A 23,134-nucleotide genomic window follows, 5' to 3' on the forward strand; every position below is an offset into this window, starting at 1 on the left:
AGTTACATGTTGGAACAGAACATACTGAGATAATGTGGACATGCCAAGTGGATGAAAGAAGGAAGACTGCCAAGATAAGCACCTGAAAGACAGATGACAGGGAAGAGAGGATAAGGAAGACCAAGATTACGATGGATAGACTCTGTGAAGATCAGCATAGGACAACGGAACCTGGACTGGAACACAGTGTTGGATGAGGAATGGTGGAAAGAAAGGATGAAATGGAAAGGAACCATATTTGCCGCCTCCCCCTGGTGTCACCTGAAAAGGGGGAAATGTTGATGATGACATTCGGAACTACGTCGTTATGATTTTCAGCATTAATATAATTGGACTACTACACAAGCACATCTCAGTAATAAAAAGACAAATTAAATTATTATTACTATTTTATATATATATATAATTCGCTGGGGCCATCAAGGACCACGTTAAGTCTTGTTACATTTGACACTGAACTTGGCCTTCTTTAGAGTCCAAATTTCCCTCATTCTTTGTGAGTGGGCCTGCTTACGCTCCTCTGTCCAAGGGGCACCGTGTCTTCTCTTCGGTTGCTCGTCTCGGTTTAGCCCGTTCGTCAATATTTTCTTGCGGAAGAGATCTCTGTTAAGGACGTCTTCAGCTGAGATGTAGCATTTGCAGGTCTTCTTTGGTATTTCTAAACCAGGCAATTGTGGTTTTGGGGTTTGAATCAAAAAAGTGAAAGATTTCTTTAGATAACTTTCTTCCGTTCATTCTTTTCAGATGACCGTAAAATCGTGCCCGTCTTTTTCTGATTGTGTCTGTAATTTTCTCTATTTTGCTGTAGACTTCCTTATTGGATCTCTTTTGATGGATTCCATTTCTGTACTTCGATCCCAAGATTCCTCTCACAATTTTGCGTTTTCTTTTCTCCAGTTCTTCAAGGAGTGCTTTGTTGGCATTTAGAGACAGGGTTTCGGCTGCATATAGAACTACTGGCTTCAGAACTGTTTCATAGTGACGTATCTTGGTGTTTTGAGAAAGGCATTTTTTGTTGTAGATTGTGCGGGATGTTTGGTAGGCTATTTCCAGTTTGCGTACTCGCTCCTGAAGTGCTTCTTTGTCCAGTCCATTTTTCATGATGATCTCACCCAGGTATTTGAATTTGTTTACTCGGGTGATGTCCCCATATTTTGTATGGAGTTTTGGTGGAGCCTCTTTGATGTTAGTCATTATTTCTGTTTTCTCAAACGATATCTGCAAACCAGTTTGTTCGGCAATTTCCTTTAAAATTTCAACTTGAGCTCTAGCGGTTTCTATGTCGGTTGAGAGAACAGCAATATCATCGGCAAATGCTAAGCAGTCTGTTGTGATCCCCTTGGATTTGGTTCCTATTCTCAATGGACTGTAGTTGGTTTCCTGTAATCTCACGCGGCAGGTTCTGATGATCTTTTCAAGAACACAGTTGAAAAGTATCGGGGATAGCCCATCACCTTGTCGGACTCCTGTTTTGATGTCAAAGGAATGCGAGAGACATCCGTGGAACTTCACCTTGGATTTTGTATCGGTCAGGGTGGCTCTAATTAATGCCAGCAGTTTCATATCAACTCCAAATTCATTTAAGATGTTTAGCAGGACTTCCCGGTCAATGGAGTCGTACGCTTTCGTAAAGTCCACAAAGATGGACACATACTGCTTTGACCTTAGTGTGCAATATCTGATGATCGTTTTGAGATTTTGGATCTGTTCAGCTGTTGAGCGACCTTTTCTGAACCCTCCTTGGTATTCACCTATTTGATGTTCGACTTGTGCTTCCAAACGCTCCAGGATGGCAAGTGATATAATTTTGTAAGTCACGGGTAGCAAAGATATTCCTGTGTAGTTGTTGATGTTCTTCATGCTGCCTTTTTTGTGTAATGGATGGATCAAAGCTATTTTCCAATCTTCGGGTAGGGTCTCCTTGTTCCAAATTTCTTCTATTTGCTTTTGCAAGATATCAAGTGATTCTTCTGGGGCATATTTCCATAGTTCTGCTGCTACTGAGTCTTCCCCTGGCGCTTTGTTATTTTTGAGACGGGCAATGTGGCGCTTGATTTCATCTCTGTCGGGTGGTCTGGAATCTGGGTACCTGAGTAAGGGTTCCTTGGTCTCAATGGCGCTTTGCGGTTTAGAGCAATTAAGTAAATTCTTGAAGTAATCTGCCAAAATGCTGCAATTTTCTTCATTTTACGTCGCCCGTGTGCCGTCCGTTCGCTCAAAGCATAGAGATGGTGGTTTATAGCCATTGAGTTTGCATTAGAAGGCTCTGTAGTACTCTCTGCTTTCATTCTTCCTAAAGTTTTGTTCTATCTTTTCAATGAGAGATTTTTCGTATTTACGTTTCTCAGTTCTGAACACCCTAGCTGCTTGGGCACGTTGGGTTTTGTAGGTTTCCCAATCATTTTCTGATTTCATAGAGTTGTACTGTTTCCACGCATTGAGTCTTTCTTGGAGGACTGATTCGCAGGTACTATTCCACCAGGCATGCTTTTTGCTTCTCTCAATTTCTGCAACGTCTTTGGCGGCCTCAACAAGGAGACTTTTGGCGTTGTTAAAGTCACAGTCATTTGGTCTAGCCTTCTCCTGGAACTCCTCGACCCTTTGCCGAAGGTTATCATTGTCAAAGTGTGTGATCTGTTTGGTTGTCTTCCTTGTGTTTGCGGGAATTGGTTTGAATTTGATAAGAGACATGTAATGATCTGAGGCCACATTGATGCCTTTCTTTACCTTGACATTCATAATCTCAGGGCTGTTTCTCCTGGAGATCGCAACATGATCAATTTGGAACTCTCCGAGAGCTTGGACGGAAGAACGCCAAGTCATTTGCTTTCTGGGTAGATGGCGAAAGTGGGTCGACATGACCTGCAGGTTGTGATTTTCGCAAATGGTCACCAGTCTTTTGCCGTTGGGATTGGTTCTTTTGTGAGCAGGGTAATTTCCTATAACTTTCTTGTACTTCTGCTCACGACCTAGTTGGGCATTGAAGTCACCCAAAAGAAGCTTGACATGGTGTTTGGAGATTTTGTTCAATTTTTCATCCAGTAGGTCCCAGAAATTATCAACTTCGTCTGGATCAGACTTGTTCTTATCGTTTGTAGGAGCATGTGCGTTAACTAGGGCGTAGGTTTTGTTCGCGCATTTAATTGTGAGTATAGACAATCTGTCATTCACAGGTTCGAAATTTGCAACCGATTTAAGGATCTTGGTTCTAACAGCAAACGCGGTTCCAAGCATCACAGCTCCATTGAGGATTCCTCTTTGCGCTTTGCTCTTGAAAAATCGGTAGCCTTCGGATTCAAAAATCTCTTCATCTGGGTACCTTGTTTCCTGTAGGGCCACTATGGATATCTGATTTTCGTGAAGAGCTTTGGTGAGGGTTTTCAGCTTGCCAGTTTGTGTAAGTGAATTTATGTTGAAAGTTGCTAGAAAAGTTTTAGATTTTGGCCTGAGTTTTTGACTCTTCGGGGTACACCGAGACGCTCCGACTCGTCTGTTGCATGATGTCGAGTCTCCCTTAGAATCCGAACGAGACTCGTGCTCCGTGGCGTTCACGACGAGGGATTTATCCAAAGATTTACCCCCTGGGGTATGTTTCTTGAAATGTTGTGCCATCATGCTTTTTGACTTGACTTTGCTTTGGACGGGTACCCATCCTTTTACAACTAGGGTTGTTAGCCCTAGAGGTTGCCTCAAGATGTTTTCTGGCTTCTGGTCATTTACTAGTCTTCGCCGTAACCCTGGCAAGGGACCAGTTTTTTTTTTCACGGTGGTATTTTATTTCCCTACTACCCTCTGACTCTGCTAGCGGCAGAGCCAGCGAGCTTCCCCAATTCCAATGGGACGTGCCCAATGGAGGTAACCGGTAAATCCCCACACGGGTATTATTATTATGATTATTATTATTATTATTATTATTATTATTATTATTATTATTATTATTATTATTATTATTATATAATAAATCTAGGTTTCTTCCATTTTTCTGAATTTTATTTATGGCTGAACTGGCTGATTTTGCTATTTACAAATGCATTACCTATCACTAGATAAGTTTCCTCCTCCTGCTACCCCTTTACTACACCATGGCTTCGGTATCAAGCGTGAGGGTACGAGAGACATATTGTATTACCCCCAAATTGTTCTAATTGGTTGAGCTTGCCCTAAGAAGTGTAATATCCGTTTCAGGATTACATGTTTGTTGAATAAATCATTCTTTAAAAACACAAATTATGTCATTAAATGTGTATTTTGGACCCTGAGAGTGATCTAACAATGTAATTCATGTACCATTATAAGACAGAAAAAGTTGGTTCAGATTTCTGTTCTGGTTGTGATTTCTGTGTAATGGATGTGAATAAGAACAAGAATAAATTACTGTACATCTGTAATATAGTTCTGCTTCTGGTCTTTTTCTAGCTTCAAGAAAGCAAACTGTGATACGACGTGAATGTGCTGGGAGATTAAGTAATCCCAACAGCTGTGATGTATTCCTCAGTGATTGTAAATCCCCACCCCCCAGCCCTCAGCAATGGTACGGAGTATTACATTTGACAGGTGGCAGTGGTGGTGAGGAGAGCTATCCTGCTTCATCAGATTCTAGGAAAAATCAACCTTCCTCGTTACCCTCAAAGCCACCTCCTGCCACCAGGACAAAGCACTACTCAACACGCACATGTGCCTATAATAAAAGGTTGGTGCCTAATGACAGGTCCTGTTCTTGTGTGTGTTTTATTTCTTTGAGTACAAGTACTGTTTCTGCCCTCATTGTAAGTGTTTCTTGCTTACCAAAATGTTTAGAATATGTATTAATTTTTAACAATTATGTGAAAGTTCTGTATCAGTTGCTTAATTTAGGTGTGTAGGATATCAGTTTTGTATACATCCAACCGTACAAAAATTGGCTGGCAAAGAAATATTTAATTTTATGCATTCTTGAAATGCAAGGATATTTGTAAACTGTGGATAGCCGGTGGCCATTGGGAAGATACTTGGAATCCTACCACCTGCTCATTATGTTGGTCCTATTTCATACAACAGGATTTGGAAAGAAAGTCAACTTCTGCAACAGCTTATTTTTGTGCAGTTAAGCATATACAGTGGTGGTCAAAATAATAGAGCCACCTGGCAAAGGTTTAGAATAAAGTGCAAATTTATTACTAGACATGTTTGTACTATGATGGAAACAAAATTTTACGTTGTACAGGAACCATTACAACAGAGTCACATTGTACCACAGTCAGTTATATAGATAACACAACTGAAACTAATCAATAATATTCAAAATAATACCAGACCACAGGGTCAAAAAAATAGAGCCAATTGACAAAAATATTTTGTACTTGATCTAAGTCTTATGAAATTTACAGGAACAGTCGTTTTTGCATAGGAGTGCATTAGTACGTCGTGGTGTAACCCTTATTTTTGAGGATTTCCCTGCACCTCTTACCCATAGAGTCGACTAAACGCCTGCATTCGTCGCTGCTGATCGCATACAAGGTTCTCTGGATTTCTTCCCAAAGTTTATCTAAAGACGTAGCTTTTGAGGGGTCAATTCTCTTGTCTACGATCTCCCATAAGTTCTCGATGGATGATGCATCAGGGGATTGAGGTGACCACTCTAATACTTCGATATGGTGATATTGAAAAAACTGCCTTATGATCCTTGCAGTATGCTTTGGATCATTATCGTGCTGAAATTTCCATTTCAGCGGCATTTCCTCTTCAGCATAAGGCAGCATCACATTTGCTAAGATGTCGTTGTACATTTCTGCGTTCATTATGCCGTTGATACGGTGTATTGGACCAAGGCCATACCATGAAAAACATCCCCATACCGTAACACTTCCGCCACCGTATTTCACAGTTTTTAAAGTGTACTTGGGATTAAATTCCTGGTTTGGTGGGCGGCGCACATAGACTTTTCCGTCTGAGGCAAACCTATTATACTTGGATTCATCGGACCAAAGGATGTTCCTGCATCAAATATTGGGTTTGTGTTCATTTCTCCGGGTGAAGGCCAACCTTTTCCGAACATTAGCTTTTGAAACGTGTGGCTCCTGTCTCGCAATGCACCCATTCAATTTTGCGGATCTCAGTCGTCTTTCAATCGTTGAACTTGATGGTTGAACATCATTTTTGTCGCTAAACAAAATGGCTTTCAGTCGTGGTGGTGACAAAAATGGGTTTTTTACTTCCCTAGTGATGAGTCTGTCTATGCGAGGAGTAGTTACACGAGGTCGCCCCCTGTTCCCCACCTGCGGCTTTGTTTGTTTTGCCAGTCTAATAGCGTTCTGGACTCTTTTTCGCAAAACGTGTAAATCTTTGGCTATTTGATTCATGGATATCCCACTTTTGAACATCCGGAACATTACTATACGACCATCATCACTTGTATGCTCTGCTCTGCCCATCTAGAAGAATGTAAACAAAACCAAACGTCAGTTTACATACAAAATAATATTGAGTGGAGGTTTGTTGACAAATAATATCACTAGCCCCCAAAACAACTGCAAAAAATCAATTTGAACGGGACTTCTGTAGAACGGCTCTATTATTTTGACCCATAAGATTCTTACCTTTATGCATCTTTTCGAACGTCTAGCTCAAACGCTTCCTTTCGCACGACTACAGACAGCAGCGACGTCTTCCCTGATATTGTCTAAAAGGGACTGACAACACGGCACTCATGGAGATTTTGCGAACTAAAAGATATCCTAGTTCTTAATCCCGTCAATAGAGGTGGCTCTATTATTTTGACCGCCACTGTATACTGTGGTGTGAATTCTATATGATGGTCAGTGTTTAATCTCATCGTTACTGTAGCATTGCATATAATTAAGTGGGATGAGGAGTTGGAAAAAAAAGCAGCAGAGCCCTTGTGGAAAGACGCCATCCCAGCGTTCTCCTGGAATTGGAATTGAAATGGAAAAATCATGATTGGTATATAGAATTCATAACCACCTGCTTTCCCATGCACTGATTCACAGGCCAGTTTTTAAGCTCTGTGAGCCACCTTGTTTGATCTTAATAATTCCTTGATGCTGATGTCCAGTATAAATTGTTGGATGCTGATGTCCAGTATAAATTGTTGATAAAAATTACCACTGAACATCATTCTTGGAGTCAAGTGCTGCAGGTGACCAAACATCATAGATTGAAGGTGCCCCGGCAAAGTAACGTTCTTTTTCTTTTTTCTTTGTAGAAACGACAGTAAAGTCTTTATCAATCATTGTTGTCACTGCTTAATGGATGTCAGCACTGAAGAATTTTATTTCACCAAAGTTCACATCCACGACTACCAAAACACTGTTCTGAGGATCGGGAAGATAGTCAGTACTAGTGGTACTCAACAAAATATGCATGCAAGAATAAGTAACATTAAATTATGCTACAACGAACATAACAAACAGGTTGATTGCAGTACAGAGCACTCAAAAATGAGCTAGAACATTATACAATAAGGAAACAACCAAACAGATGCTACATTTATAGATAACAGTACTCAACTTGATTTAACAAAGTTCTAAAATATGAATATTATGGTGGTGGTGGTGGTGGTGATAATGTGGATCAAGCCACCATATGTAGGCATCTTAATTTGATGCCATTTATGCTTCCTGAATGTCAATTTCTACATTAAATTTTATTCTGCCTGGCAGAGTAAACCAGATCTATGGTTGAATTTGAATTAATTTTGTTGGTTAAACACCAAATGTGTCATTAAAGATCTTTTACATGCTGACATCTTATGATATAGAGCGTCAAAAAAAACATTTTTTTCACCCTTCAAAAATCCGACTACCTCGGCCAGGTTTAACCCCGCAATCTTAAGATCCGGAGGCCAACATTGAATCGCTGGTCCACAGAGGGAGCTAGTTCCTGTATGATCACAATACAAATAATCTAAGACGCACTTTTATTGGAGTATAACAAACCAGAACTCAGGAACATGATGAATTCAGCAGAATAATAGCATAACATACAACAAATAGCTAGCATAACAATGAAGTTTGCACTGAAAATCAAATGTTACAAACAGGACAATATAATCTAACTTCCACTAATCCAGACAAAGGTAACACAACAGTCATCATGCTCACAGAAGAACTCATCACAAAAGAAAGAGAATACATACAAAGGACCAAAATGTGATATCACCACCTCGTACTAAAATGAAGAATGAAAACACAATACCTGGACAAAACATACATTTTGTAAAACTGAACAGAATGGTGTGGCCATTGTTGACAAGCAAAATCAATAGGAATTGAAGGGATATTAAATACTTAGTATTGCTGATTATTTTAGTGTCCACTGTCAAACTCAGTGTGTCTTAATTGTCAGATTGTATGCTAATGTTTTGTGTGTCAATAATGACCACTATCTTACTCCATCATCCACTGATGAAGGCTGCAGCCATAAAGTTTGAGCCCACATCTTTCTTTCAGGTGTACTCTATCTATGCGTGCTTACATAGAAAGTCACTGCTTTCCATCTGTTGTTTTATTTACTACACATTTAAGTAAAGTTAACAAGATTCCTAGAGGTGGTGTTTTGAACTACATACTGTAACAGGTTGGCAGGATAAATAAACGAGTAGAGAAACTGCTAGTATTCTACTTCTAAAATGTATCAACTAAATAATTGCTTATTCTACACATTAACACACAGACTTACCAAGAACACACTTACACTCATAGAACAGGACACACATTTACACAGTTCATGCTCTCTCTCTTAGTTTCTGGGTACTGTTCATTCTCACTAATACACACAGATTATGGTCACTAGTACTACAGTCTCACTCAGTCACTCAGCTACTTTGTTGCTGCTATCACAGTCTACACACGTCAGTCTTGCAGTTCAGGATGATATCCACTGTCCACACGCTCTGGTAGAACTCCGTTGAAAGCCCCATGCCGACATCCCAGTGGACCATAGGCTGAATGTGGAAGGACAGTCAAATTCATCTTGACCAATTTTTGTTGTAATACTGCTGCAGTATGGGGTCGTGCATTATCATGGAGAATCAGCACATCTCTGATTGGTGTAAGAGCGCCTTTTTGCCCAGAAGGCACCTCGAACTTGACTGAGGAGGTCACAGTAGTAGGCAGCATTAATGATTGGTAAGATGCCTTTCGAGTTCCACAATACTGTGCACGCAAGACCTTACCTGTAGACTTCACCAATGCCCACTTACCACTCCTCCTCCGCTCGATTCTGGCCCTCTTCGATTGGGAGGTGTAATGGTGCACCTAAGTCTCGTCACATGTGGTGATTTGTCCAAAAAGGCATCACCTTCTTCTTCATAACGTGTGAGAAGTGATTGAGAAATTCTGACTCCAACAGCAACGAGCTGACACTTTTCGAATTCTCTACTTCTGCCAGATGATTGATTGGACACTCCCGTAGCTTACGAGAAGTTCTTGAGAAATTCCCAGCTCTGTGATGTGGGGATCCGCTTCAGTGAGTTTACTAACAGCTCGGATGTTCTGGGACATGATGCTGGTGTGAGGGCGACATGGATTGGTCATGTTTTCAACAAGTTCACGTCCTTTCCTGAACTTGCTGTACCAGTGTTTCATTTGGGTCCATAAAAGTGATCTTTCCCCAAACTGTACAAAAAAACGACAGCAAATTTCAGCTGCATTGACATGAAACTTCAATACGACACGTTGTGCAATAGCGGGATGCACATCCCTCTCACTCATCTTGATAGCAACTGACCTTGTGAACAAGGCTGGCTCCCAAGACTACCTTCCACTTCCAAAAACCCACACCACACGTGTCTTAAAAGTATCAGACCCCTCAGGCATTCTACAAGCATGCTATAAAATTACATACATACATACATACATACATACATACATACATACATATATACATATATACATACATACATTATCATTATAGACTGTTATGCCTTTCAGCATTCAGTCTGCAAGCCTCTGAGAATTTACTAAACGTCGCCACAATCCTCGATTTGCAACTAGCGTTGTGGCCTCATTTAGTTCTATACCTCTTATCTTTAAATCGTTAGAAACTGAGTCTAACCATTGTCATTTTGGTCTCCCTCTACTTCTCTTACCCTCCATAGCAGAGTCCATTATTCTCCTAGGTAACCTATCCTCCTCCATTCGCCTCACATGACCCCACCACCGAAGCCGGTTTATCGTATAGCTTCATCCATTGAGTTCATTCCTAAGTTAGCCTTTATCTCCTCATTCCGAGTACCCTCCTGTCATTGTTCCCACCTGTTTGTATCAGCAATCATTCTTGCTACTTTCATGTCTGTTACTTCTAACTTATGAATAAGATATCCTGAGTCCACCCAGCTTTCGCTCCCGTAAAGCAAAGTTGCTCTGAAAACGGACCGATGTAAAGATAGTTTCGTCTGGGAGCTGACTTCCTTCTTACAGAATACTGCTGATCACAACTGCGAGCTCACTGCATTAGCTTTACTACACCTTGATTCAATCTCACTTACTATATTACCATCCTGGGAGAACACACAACCTAAATACTTGAAATTATCGATCTGTTCTAGCTTTGTATCACCAATCTGACATTCAATTCTGTTGAATTTCATACCCACTGACATCAATTTAGTCTTCGAGAGGCTAATTTTCATACCAGACTCATTGCACCTATTTTCAAGTTCCAAGATATTAGACTGCAGGCTTTCGGCACAGTCTGCCATTAAGACCAAGTCGTCAGCATAGGCCAAACTGCTTACTACATTTCCACCTAACTGAATCCCTCCCTGCCATTTTATACTTTTCAGCAGATTATCCATGTAAACTACGAACAGCAAAGGTGAAAAATTGCAGCCTTGTCTAACCCCTGTAAGTACCCTGAACCAAGAACTCATTCTACCATAAATTCTCACTGAAGCCCAATTGTCAACATAAATGCCTTTGATTGATTTTAATTATCTACCCTTAATTCCATAGTCCCCCTGTATAGTGAACATCTTTTCCCTCGGTACCCTGTCATATGCTTTCTCTAGATCTACGAAACATAAACACAACTGCCTATTCTTCTCGTAGCATTTTTCAATTACCTGGCGCATACTGAAAATCTGATCCTGACAGCCTCTCTGTGGTCTGAAACAACACTGGTTTTCATCCAACTTCCTCTCAACAACTGATCGCACCCTCCCTTCCAAGATACCAGTGAATACTTTGCCTGGTATGCTAATCAATGAGATACCTCGATAGTTGTTGCAATCCTTCCTGTTCTCTTGCTTATAGATAAGTGCAATTACTGCTTTTGTCCAATCTGAAGGTACCTTACCAACACTCCACGCTAATTTTACTACTCTATGAAGCCATTTCATCCCTGCATTCCCACTATACTTCACCATTTCAGGTCTAATTTCATCTATTCCTGCTGCCTTATGACAATGGAGTTTTTTTAACCATCCTTTCCACTTCCTCATGCATAATTTCACCAACATCATTTTCCTCCTCCCCATGAGCTTGGCTGTTTGCAACACCACCATGATGATTTCCTTTTACATTGAGAAGATGTTCAAAATATTCCCTCCACCTCTCCAATGATTCCCTGGGATCTATTATGAGTTCACCTGCATTATTCAAAACACTGTTCATTTCCTTTTTCCCTCCCTTCCTAAGATTCTTTATTACTGTCCAGAAAGGTTTCCCTGCTGCTTGACCTAGTATTTCCAGGTTATTACCAAAATCTTCCCATGACTTCTTTTTGGATTCAACAACTATTTGTTTCGCTCTTTTCCTTTCATCTACGTACAAATCCCTGTCTTCCTCGGCCCTTGTTTGGAGCCATTTCTGATAAGCCTTCTTTTTACGTTTACAGGCTGCTCTCACTTCATCATTCCACCAAGATGTTCGCCTTTTCCCATCTTTACACACAGTTGTTCCTAGGCATTCCCTTGCTGTTTCTACTACAGCATCCCTGTATGCCACCCATTCACTTTCTATATCCTGAACCTGCTTACTGTCTACTGTTCGAAACTTCTCACTAATCGTATCCATGTACTTCTGTCTAATTCCCTCGTCCTGGAGATTTTCTACCCTTATTCGTTTGCAGACAGATTTCACTTTCTCTACCCTAGGCCTAGAGATACTTAGTTCACTACAGATCAGATAGTGGTCTGTATCATCGAAAAATCCCCGGAAAACTCGTACATTCCTAACAGATTTCCTGAATTCGAAGTCGGTTAAGATATAGTCTATTATGGATCTGGTACCCCTAGCCTCCCATGTGTAGCGGTGTATAGCCTTATGCTTGAAGAATATATTCGTAACAGCTAAACCCATACTAGCACAGAAGTCCAGCAAACGCTTCCCATTCCCATTAGCTTCCATATCTTCCCCACATTTACCAATCACCCTTTCGTATCCTTCAGTTCTATTCCCAACTCTCGCATTGAAATCGCCCATTAGTACTATTCTGTCCTTGTTGTTGACCCTGACCACGATGTCACTCAATGCTTCATAAAACTTGTCAACTTCATCCTCATCTGCACCCTCAAATGGTGAATACACGGACACAGTTCTTGTCCTAATTCCTCCAACTGACAAATCTACCCACATCATTCGCTCATTTACGTGCCTAACAGAAACTATGTTCCGTGCAATGGTATTCCTGATAAAGAGCCCTACCCCAGACTCTGCCCTTCCCTTTCTAACACCCGTCTAGTACACTTTATAATCTCCTATATCTTCCTCGTTATCTCCCCATACCCAAATATCACTTACTCCTAGCACATCCAGATGCATCCTCTTTGCTGACTCAGCCAGTTCTACTTTCTTTCTCCCATAAGCCCCATTAATATTGATAGCTCCCCATCGAATTCCATTTTGTTCGCCAAGTTGTTTCCAAGGAGCCCCTCGCCTGTTAAATGGGAGTGGGATACCGTTACTCCCATAGGTCCGAGGCTTGCTTAAAATGTTCTGAGCTCGGTAAATTCATGAAGTAGAATGCTACCCTACTTGCACATAGTCCAAGTAAAGATCTCTCCTCTAACGGGTTATGGACCACTGGTGAATTGAATAGTCCTAGCCGCCTGTGCACAAGGAGGGCCGTGACTCAGAATATGTCTGAGATGCCCACTCCCATTCCATAGCAACTGGTATCCCAACTCTCAGGACCACTTACTAGACCACTCAGCCGTTGCCCATGGTTTACAAACTAGGACGTGACTACAGTAACCCACAAAAAAAAATAAGGTCTGTTTTATTTTGATCCACTCATGTATTATTTTATTCCATAAACCAGAAAGGGAATGATCACAAATCTGTCTCAGGAGGAGAAAGCCTTCAGAATTGGTGGTAAAGTAGGCCTCATCTTGTGCAAAACAATTACTCAACAAGTAAAACAAAGTGTGTACTTCAACAATGTTTTCTGTACCATCAAACGTATCATCTACCTGAATAAATTGAGCATTGATTCATTGGGAACAGTGAGAAGAAACCGCCTCAAGCACAGTCCGCTAGGAGCTGAAAGTCTATAATGAAACATGGTCTAGGCAGGTATGATTTCGGAATGGATGAAATGTCTGGTCTCATTCTGGTTAGGTAGGTTGATAACAAAGTCGTGTGCCTAGCAAACTCTTTTTGTGGAATTGAACCTGTTTCCACAGTGAAACAATAGAGCAGTGTAGAAAATAAGGTAGATGTGACTCATCCCAAAATTGTTATGTATTACAACAAGCACATGGGCAGGATGGACTTTGTTGGCATGCTAATTGAGCTGTATAGAGTGACATTATAGTAGTCACTCTCTACAGCTGAATATCTGAACAACAGTTTCTATGAACCAGGTGAAAGTGATTAAAGTGACAGTGAAAGATATATATTAGTGATAATGAACACTTGTTGAGTGGGCAAGTTTACTCACTCTTTGAAATTTGTTATCTTTGTAAAAGTAAAGTGAAAAAACATTTCACATTACATTAAAGGGACTATGTTGTGCCTAAAATCACTTTGTGTTTGTGATAATGAATGGGGTTGGTATTCAGTCAATGGAAGGAATGAATCTGGAAGGAAATGTCCCTAATAGCATCATCATTATTATCAGGCATTCAGTTTGAGCCTTTTCAGTCATTCTGGAAGTCCATTAACCTTCATATGATGTCACGGACTGTGTATGATAAAATTATTCACAGAGTAACTGCTTCGAAACATTGAGCCGGCGCAATCAGCTGTCTCGATGCCTTGACACAGCCATGCTTCACTGTTTTGAAGCAGTGAGATTGCTTCGTGTGTTGTGTCACGTGAGCAGAAACAACAGTCATTCTGTACATGTCAGCTACATTGTTGCTTCGAAACAGTGAGGATGCTTTATCTTCTCGCCTCAATAAAAACATTCCACGCAACATTGCCCTAAAGATGAGCCGACACTCGTTAATAGACGCTTTATATTCTGAACCGCAGTTCGGATTACTAAAAGAACAATGTACTCTACAATGTAATGTTTACACAGAAAAAGGAGATTGTTTTCAAAGCAGGGTCTTACTATAACAGAAAGATGCCCCCGATCATCAAGTGCAAAATTTTTGACAATTATGTTTTGAACTGCAATTTGAAGTAGATTTTTAAACTGGATTATGTTAAGTCGTTACTTTACGTATAATATCAACCTTGGACTCTTCTTAGATTTAATTTCTCATTTTATAATCATTCAAATAAGTTCTTTTAGTTCATTAACTATCTTATTATGCTTTCATAACTAGTTTAGGTTGTCTGTTAATGTACGTAAAATTCCAATTCCAAATTCCTGGATTTCATTACTCATTTTATAACTATTCAAGTTAGTTCATTTACTTAGACTAGTATTTTACTATGTCTTTGTAACTGGATTAGGTCAAGTTTGGTATTGTACATAGAATACCTGTTTTGAACTCTTCTTCAATTTCATTAATCATTTTATAACTATTCAAATTAGTTACCACTTTAGTGCACTTTTAACTGTAAAACTGATCCCTTTTAGTATCACTCTAAGCACTTGGTGAAGAAGCAAACGCATATTACTATTATACTAGTACTGTTTGTTTGTTTGTTTGTTTGTTTGTTTCAGTGGCAAAGTTGGGGCTCAAGGTCCTCTTACACTTAACCACATACTAATGAAAATTTTAATAAAATACTATGATATTTAAAATAGTTAAAACTACATAAGTTAATAGAATTGAAAATGAATTTAAATAAATTACTAACTAAATTAATATTAAAAATAATTAATACTAAAAACTCTTAAAACTGACTAATCCTCAGGCATGCATACATTCATACTTCAACCACTCAGTCAGCTGTCCTCAGCAGGTAGTCTCGGCAGGTGACCTTAAATCTTGATAAAGAATTAGTTTCCCTGACCTGAGCCGGCAGGGAACTCCGTAATCTGGCGCCGGTCACCACAAATGATATATTAATTTTATTTGTGCTGTGCACTGGAATAGAAAGGAAGGATCTCAAACGTGTATTTAAGTTGTGAAATGATGATAAAAAGGTGAATTTAGAAGAAATATACAGTGGCTGATTTTCAGCTGACACTCTAAACACCATCGTTAAAATGTGTAGCTGCCAACATTTATCAGTCTTCAGCCATGAGAGAGGCTGATAGTATGGGGTGATATGAACATCGTACCCAATATTGTAAATATATCGCAGGCAGGAATTCAGTGCTCGTTGAAGTTTAAGTGTTTCTTCTCTCGTCATGTCAACTAAAACGACGTCACAATAATAAAGAATAGGGAGAACCAGTGTTTGTATTAGTTTGGCCTTTAGCTCAAATGGAAATGCATCCCTCCGCCGTTTGAGAGCGTGAAGCACTCCAAAAATCTTTTTACGGGTTTCTTTCATGTGATCAGACCAATCAAGTGTGTTTTCATTCATAACTAAGCCGAGATTTTAAACTGTTTTACTGTAGGAAATAATGTTACCATTCAGTAGGATAGGTGGGATTGCAACGTTGTTTGAGCAACTCAGTCATTTTTGTGATCCAATTATGATTGCCTGAGATTTTGTGGAGTTTAGTTTTAGAGAATTTCGTTGTGCATATATAAAGTGTCCTCGGAGGTCATTGTTAATATCTTGTATTGTTTCACCTAAGTCTGAAGTCTTGCAGTGTCAATAAATTTGAAGATCGTCAAAATAGAGGTGGTGTGGGTTATTTCCTATCACAGAATATATGTCATTGATATAAATACAGAAAAGTAAGGGCCCTAGAATACTGCCCTGTGGGGCTCCACCAAGTTTCATTTTCCATTTAGAGGCCTTGTCGTTCATTGTTACATGCTTTTGATGGTTACTCAAATGAGAACTAAAAAACTTAAGCACAGCCAGGTCGAAATTTAGCAGTTCCATTTTCTTTACCATAGTCTGAATTTCTATAGTGTCAAAGGTGCTACTGAAGTAAAGATGGATAAGTATAGTGAGCAGTCATTTGTCCATAGCATTTCTAATGTCTTCAGTAACCTTCAAAAGTGCTGTTGTGGTACTGTGACACTTCTTAAATCCAGATTGCATAGGGTCCAAAAGAGCATTTTTATTTAGGTATTCCAGAACTTGCTCGTATACTAAACATTCAAAGGCTTTAGAAAGCACAGGGAGTATAGACACAGGATGATAGTCAGAGGGTGATTGTGGGTCTAAACTCTTAGGTATCGGTATTATATTGGCTGTTTTCTAGAGAGTAGGGAAAGTTCCGTTTATTAAACAGTAATTATGTGCGTCAGTATAGGCAGGACAGCACTCATAATGTTATGTATAAATATAATAGGAATATCATCTACACTTGTAGCCTTTGATTTAATCAATTACAAAGCCTTTTTAACCTGATTTTCTGTGACACTGTGAAATGTGAATGGTAGATTGGCTGGAGGGGAGGGCGGTGAGTCAGTGCAGTTAATTGGGGTAGGTTGAATATTTATTCAGTTAAAGAAATCATTCAGTTCGTCAAGTGGAATGTCAGGATTTGTCTGTCTGTTGATTTTTCCCTATTCCCAGAGCTCGTAAGTTGGTCCCTTGCACGATTAGAATTTAAGTTGTTAGCTAAATTCCGGAAATATCTCCATTTTTTTATTTCTGATAAACTGATTTGTACGATTTCTTAAGATGCGGTAAGATTCGAAGTCTGTGTCATCTGGGGTTTGTTTATATTGTCGAAATAACAAGTTGCGATGGGGCATCATTTTCTTCGTTTCATCATCTGGCCATGCACAAGAAGGGCAAGGAACCCTTATTCAACGTTTAGGAGCATGTCTGTCATATAAGTTCTTTACCGTCGTATTAAACAAGTTAACTTTAGCGTCATTTAGACTCCATATATCGTCCCACGGTAGTTGATAAGCAGCATAATTCAAGTAATCCAAGTTTATGTCCTTCGTATTTCTGACGGTTATGTTCTTAGGTTTGTATTTAGGTACTTTGAAAGAATAGGATAAATATATAAGGTCATGGGTCGAAATGGATGGTACAGGGATTTGTCCATGGGTTATTACTTTACATGGGTTGTTCGTTATGAGATCGATGAGTGTGTACGATGAACGGTTAGTTGCATACATGTGATTCGTGGATTGTAGCGGGAAACAGTCATGTTACAAGTAGTAAACAAATCTGCTAATCAACTACTGTCATGGGTCGTATTAAGTAGGTTAGAGTTAGTCACCCATAATGATCATGTGTTCATAAATAGACTGGAAGTCTTGTAAATAAGTTTTGAATTCGGTCATATCTGTTACACCAGGCGGTTTGTATATGACAGAAATCATCATCTTTTGTCTGTTAATATTTAGTTCAACAAACGTGAATTCTGGCCATGTTCGTACACCCTGGGAAGATGTACATATCACTCAGCTCTTTAGATCATTTCTACAGTAAATCGCTGTCCCACCTCCACGCCTTCCATCCGATCAATCGAAGCGTGTTAGATCATATCGATCGATATCAGCCATGGAGGACTGAATCCTAGGAGTCAGCCAGGTTTCAGAAATGCAAAGTATATGTAAATTATTTTCCGTTAATATTGCTTGAATTTCGTCGTAATGCGCTGGAAGAAAAAGAGCATTTACATGTCAACACTGCAGGCTGTGTGAAGAGGATGACAATACTTGTTTCAACCGAGTACCTACTGAGAAGGGCGAGCCCAGGAGGGAGAGATAATTGATACCGTCACTGTCAAGTTCAGGTCCAGGAGCACATTAACTGTCTAGCTGAATTCTGAGAATTCGAACAAGTAGATTATCTGATAATAATACATACTCTTTAAAAGAAGGAAACTCCCCTCAATTTCCTGGAGAATGAGACAGCTGACATCACTTGCTGGCACTTACACACACATTTACACATTCTTAAGAACACTATAATAATAGTAATAACAACAATAATAATTACAAAAAACATAGTTGTTATCATTTATCCCACTAAAACTTTAAAGATTTCAAATCCACATTCGTGGTAATAATCTTCTTAGTGCCATCTGGAAGCAGAACTACGATACGACCATCTAGTGTCCACACATTTTTCATGCCGAATCGGTCCCGTGCAGAATTTAAAACTTCCTTACATGTCCTTGTCAGTGATTCAGTGATCAGGATTTTCATGCCCTTGAGCTTGTGCTTAGCACCCCACACACGTTCACATTCCCAGTAGCGAGCCGCTTTCCCGCTGTTAGGACCTCAGCTGCTGTCCTCCGAGGCTTTCCAGTTCAGTGGATTCTGTCAAACTCTTCCATGGGCACTTCCAACTCTAGATGTTCGGTGAACATGTCCTTCACTTTTCTATAAACGTCTTCATTTGGCTTCTCAGCGATACCATGTAACAGCAAGCAGTTTCTTCTACTGTACTGCTCTGCTTCATCCAGTAGCTCGTCATGTTCCTCCAATTTATGTTCAAGGCTGTTTATTTCATCTCTAAGCTGCTTGAGTTCACTGCTTATCATGGAGCTAAATTCTATGAATTCCTGCCTCAAGGAAGCTAGGGAATTACCAGCAGGGTTGGTTGTTCTGGAGGCTTGGGACCCATCAACAAGTTTTAGGCATGCCTCGAACCCGTTCATAGCCGCTTCAAATTTGTCCAGTCTTTCGTGTGCACCTTTGACTGAAGGCATCTTCCAACGTACACTAGTTACTAAAATACTTAACACCGCTTTTCACACAACTTACGGACTATATATGCTGTTATAAATGCAGTTATCGCGGAATAAATACGGAGCACACTCACAGCGTCACCTCAAAATCCGCCATATTTTATTATACTGTGGATAATGTATGTATCATGCTGTATTTTGTACATTTGGTCATTAAATATTTCATGAACCTTATACTTTATTGTTGTATGAACATCGAACATTTTATTCAGTGAACTGAACTTAGCTATGAAGCATCATTCATGTTTCACCACGCCATCGCGAAACACTGCTTCACTGTTGGTCGGTCATGTTATAGATCTAAGCAGTCCTCCCGATGTACCTTTTATAATTTTATGGAGATAAATCTTACATCCTTGAGATTTTACAATCCTTTAGAAATGATGTGTGTGTTAATTTTGTGCACTGAAATAAGAATGTTTTTGCACTGGACATAATGCAATTGAAGTATGCTGCAAGTTACCTCTTGTTGTTCCGTTTGAACCAAATTATTTTGCTTTAATGGTGTTCTAAAATGTTTATATAAACTATTATCTGGAGATCAAATTTATACTTGAATATTAGTTATTCTGGCAATTTCTTGTGTTTGTATAAAGATTCAGTGAGAACAGATATTTTAATTTTTCACTTTTTAAAAGAATGACACTTAAAAGTTCAGATTTTAACATTAATATAAATGTTCGTGTTTGGCCCAGAATAAATATATATAATTGGATTTGTGTGTATTTCTAGGTTTCTGAATGGGAAGAACTTTCCTGTTGCTTCTGCTGTTTCAACCTTCCATTGTAGCAGTTCATCTTCAGGGAGTTCCATTATTTCTTCCTCAACTGCTATAGCATCCAGCACAACTATAGAACTGCGGGGAGGAGAAAGATACAGCAAGTTCAATAAAACACCTTCACAAATCAAATCTCGTCTTTGCACTGCAAACCGTGTAAAAGAAAAGTCAAGGGTGTCTGTTAATGCTCTCTCTGACTGTCAAAGGAAGAGAAATGTGCTCCATGATGTTAAACTTACCAACTGTGACTCCAATAACAACAGCAGTCGAGAAAGTAAATTTTCCCAAGGAAGTAATTTTTTTAAAAGGAAACAAGTCAGTCTCAGGTTAGTACAGGTATCTCCTTTCTTCCACCCAGATTATTAAAATAAATTAATCATGCATATACAGGGTGTTCTGAAAAAAGGTTCCAATATTTAGAGAGAAAGGTAAGTATGCATCAGAACAAGAAATAAAAGTCCTAGAAACATGGGTCCTGTAAGAGCAGCATATCTTCTACTGTGAGCTCTTCAGCAAGAAACAAATCAGGGAACAGAATGCAGCCGTTTATTACGATGTATTAACCAGCATACTTTTGTTTTAAAAAGAGGACGCTTCACTTTTTTCACAGCACATTGACGTGATTCTAGACAACTTTGATTCCTGTGAAACTTGTTGCAGTGACTCCTTGGGAGATGCCAGTACCTTGTTCTTCACATCTGGATAGTTTCCTATAACATTTTTGGATGACATCCTGCATGGTTATCCAAAAAAAGTCCCTTGGTTTTCAGTTTTTTAACAAGGCCCAAATTGGGAGCAGCAGAGAAGAGAGTGTGCCGGGAGAGATACTGGCGAGACATACTGAATATAGAAATAAGTATAATTACGTACTCTTTTATACCTCAGTGATATCGTGGCAAGTTTCATGCCAACGTAACCACAGTTTAAATTCTTTCACCTTTCGACTCTAGTGGAAATTATTTTCAGGGGCAGAGCAGTGTGATTATCAGGCCCTGTTTCAGTCATGCATTAAACTATTTGTCTTATGATGTGTGATAACAAGATTTAAGGTATTGTAAAATGGAAGATGGCTTACTTTTTTCCTATGTGATCGTAGGCTAATACAGAGGGTTTTTTGGGATATGTCCACACAATTTTATTATGTCAGTGCCATCTTTGAGATTGAACTGGAGTGAAAGTGCAGCTGTGTCTGTGTCTCATCTGGTGGTGGTGGTGGTGGTGGTGGTGGTGGTGGTGATTATTATTGTTTTAAGAGGAAGTGCAACTAGGCAACCATCCTCTATATTACACTAATCAGAGAGAAAAAACGTAAGGGATCAGACACTTCAAAGTATGAATGTATTGGCCAAAGAAACACAAGGGCCACAAATGGTGTGAAAGTGAAAGACTCCCTTCGCCTCGAGTGCTCTAAAACCGTCAGGGTCGGAAAAGAACAAGAGTTGACCAAGGGAGGCTGGATAGGATAGATGAAAGTGAGGAGACTTACGATAAGTAAATAGAAGCAATGCCAGGACTCACCTGAGGTTGCTAACCCATGCTCCCAAGTTAAGAGCCCCTGGGGCCCCTTTTAGTTACCTCTTACGACAGGCAGGCAGGTTGCTGTCAAATTATATTGAAAATTAACTGTTCTTGAAAAGGGTTTGTCATGACCCTTTTCTGTGTAAATACCCAGTTTTTGAACATATGCCATGCTCCACAAAACAATACCTCACACCCAGGTATATTACCAACTAAATCTTTATTCTTTACCGCCATGTACCTACTATGCTGGCGTAGCAGGGGGAGAGGTGATACTCTCATGTGGCGCATCCCAGGTGGCGGATGGGGGGGGGGGGGTCCTAACCGGCTTGCCAGCGGACTTGAGGGAAATAAAATACCTCTCACGGACCAAACACACAACCCCCTGTGGGTGCGGGACGCAGGTGAAGAATTCACCCACGGTATCCCCTGCCTGTCGTAAGAGGCAACTAAAAGGGGTGACCAAGTGATGATTATGAGTATTAGAATCATGAAACTACTTGCGATTAGTACCACCACGCGGGGAACACCATGGGTCGCTTTTACTTGCGCATAGTACCATGTTGGGTACCAAATAGGTTTGTGATTAGTAGCAAACGAGAGTGTGATGGCTTTTACAGTGCCTGTGATTAGTAGCCCTATATGCGCCACACCATGGGATGAGGGAACCCATGGTTCTGGCTTGCCTATGATTAGTACCCACTATATGAGGAACACCACAGGATAGTACGAGTCCCTGTGGTTAGTACACTTATGTGATGAACACCATACATTTGTGTTGCCTGTAAATGGCGCTGTAATGTGCGAAACAGCATAGGTCTGTAATACATGTGTGAATTTCATTACCTGTGAGTAGTACCATAATGTGTGAAATACCGCGAGTCTACGCTATTCTTGATTAGTACTGCAACATGACAAATACCATGATTCTACTTTCCTTGCGAATAAATACCATTGTGAGGGGCCACTGACTTGGATTTTGGACCCCTTTCGATTACAAGTATCATCAATTCAGTATTGTGCTATAGCAGCAGTCCCTTGGTCAGTATTACTATTGTTCTACACCAGCTTCTGTGCATGTGAGGCACTGTGGGTCGGTTCCACTGATCGTTTTAAATTCATATCCATCCATCCATCCATCCATCCATCCATCCATCCATCCATCCATCCATCCATCCATCCATCCATCCATCCATCCATCCATCCATTCATTCATTCTTCGTCCTCATGTTTTGAATTGTGGTCAGTGAATGATTTTGTACTTTTAATTTGTCATTTCATTTAGTCTCATTTCGTACCATTAGGGGCCGATGACCTAAGTGTTAGGCCCCTTGAAATAACAATCATCATCATCATCATCATCATCACTATTCTTTATCGTCCAAGTATACAAAATAACATCGATGAATTCGCGTTCATTTTCAGAACAAATGGAAATGTCCAAATAGGGGCGAAAACAAAGTGATAATAGTCCTCCAGGCTGGATTTTTATCACAGTTGGAGAGCTTCAGTATGGTGTATGTCCTCCACGAGCATTTATCACGGCTTGGCACCTACGTGGCATGCTGCATATAAGTCGACGGAGGTCACGTTCCGGTATCAGGTCCCATTTTTCAATGAGTACCTTTTCGAGGTCTTGGAGAGTCTCTGATGGAACAGGATACCCTCAAACACTTCTGTCAAGCCTATCCCACACATGCTCAATGGGATTAA

General features: G+C 40.0%; 1 protein-coding gene across 2 annotated transcripts in view; it reads left to right on the plus strand.

The window, feature by feature from the left end:
* Positions 1–23,134, plus strand: part of LOC136864791 (coiled-coil domain-containing protein 177) — a 274,593-nt gene that overhangs the window by 103,353 nt on the left and 148,106 nt on the right. For both annotated transcript variants that reach the window (XM_067142181.2, XM_067142180.2), the window contains 2 exons: positions 4,417–4,690; positions 19,858–20,229. In XM_067142181.2, coding sequence (XP_066998282.2) covers positions 4,417–4,690; positions 19,858–20,229 — 646 coding nt within the window. The remainder of the gene's footprint in view (positions 1–4,416; positions 4,691–19,857; positions 20,230–23,134) is intronic.

Source organism: Anabrus simplex, chromosome 2 (genome assembly GCF_040414725.1).
Source record: "Anabrus simplex isolate iqAnaSimp1 chromosome 2, ASM4041472v1, whole genome shotgun sequence".
In the NCBI taxonomy this organism is placed as follows: domain Eukaryota; kingdom Metazoa; phylum Arthropoda; class Insecta; order Orthoptera; family Tettigoniidae; genus Anabrus; species Anabrus simplex.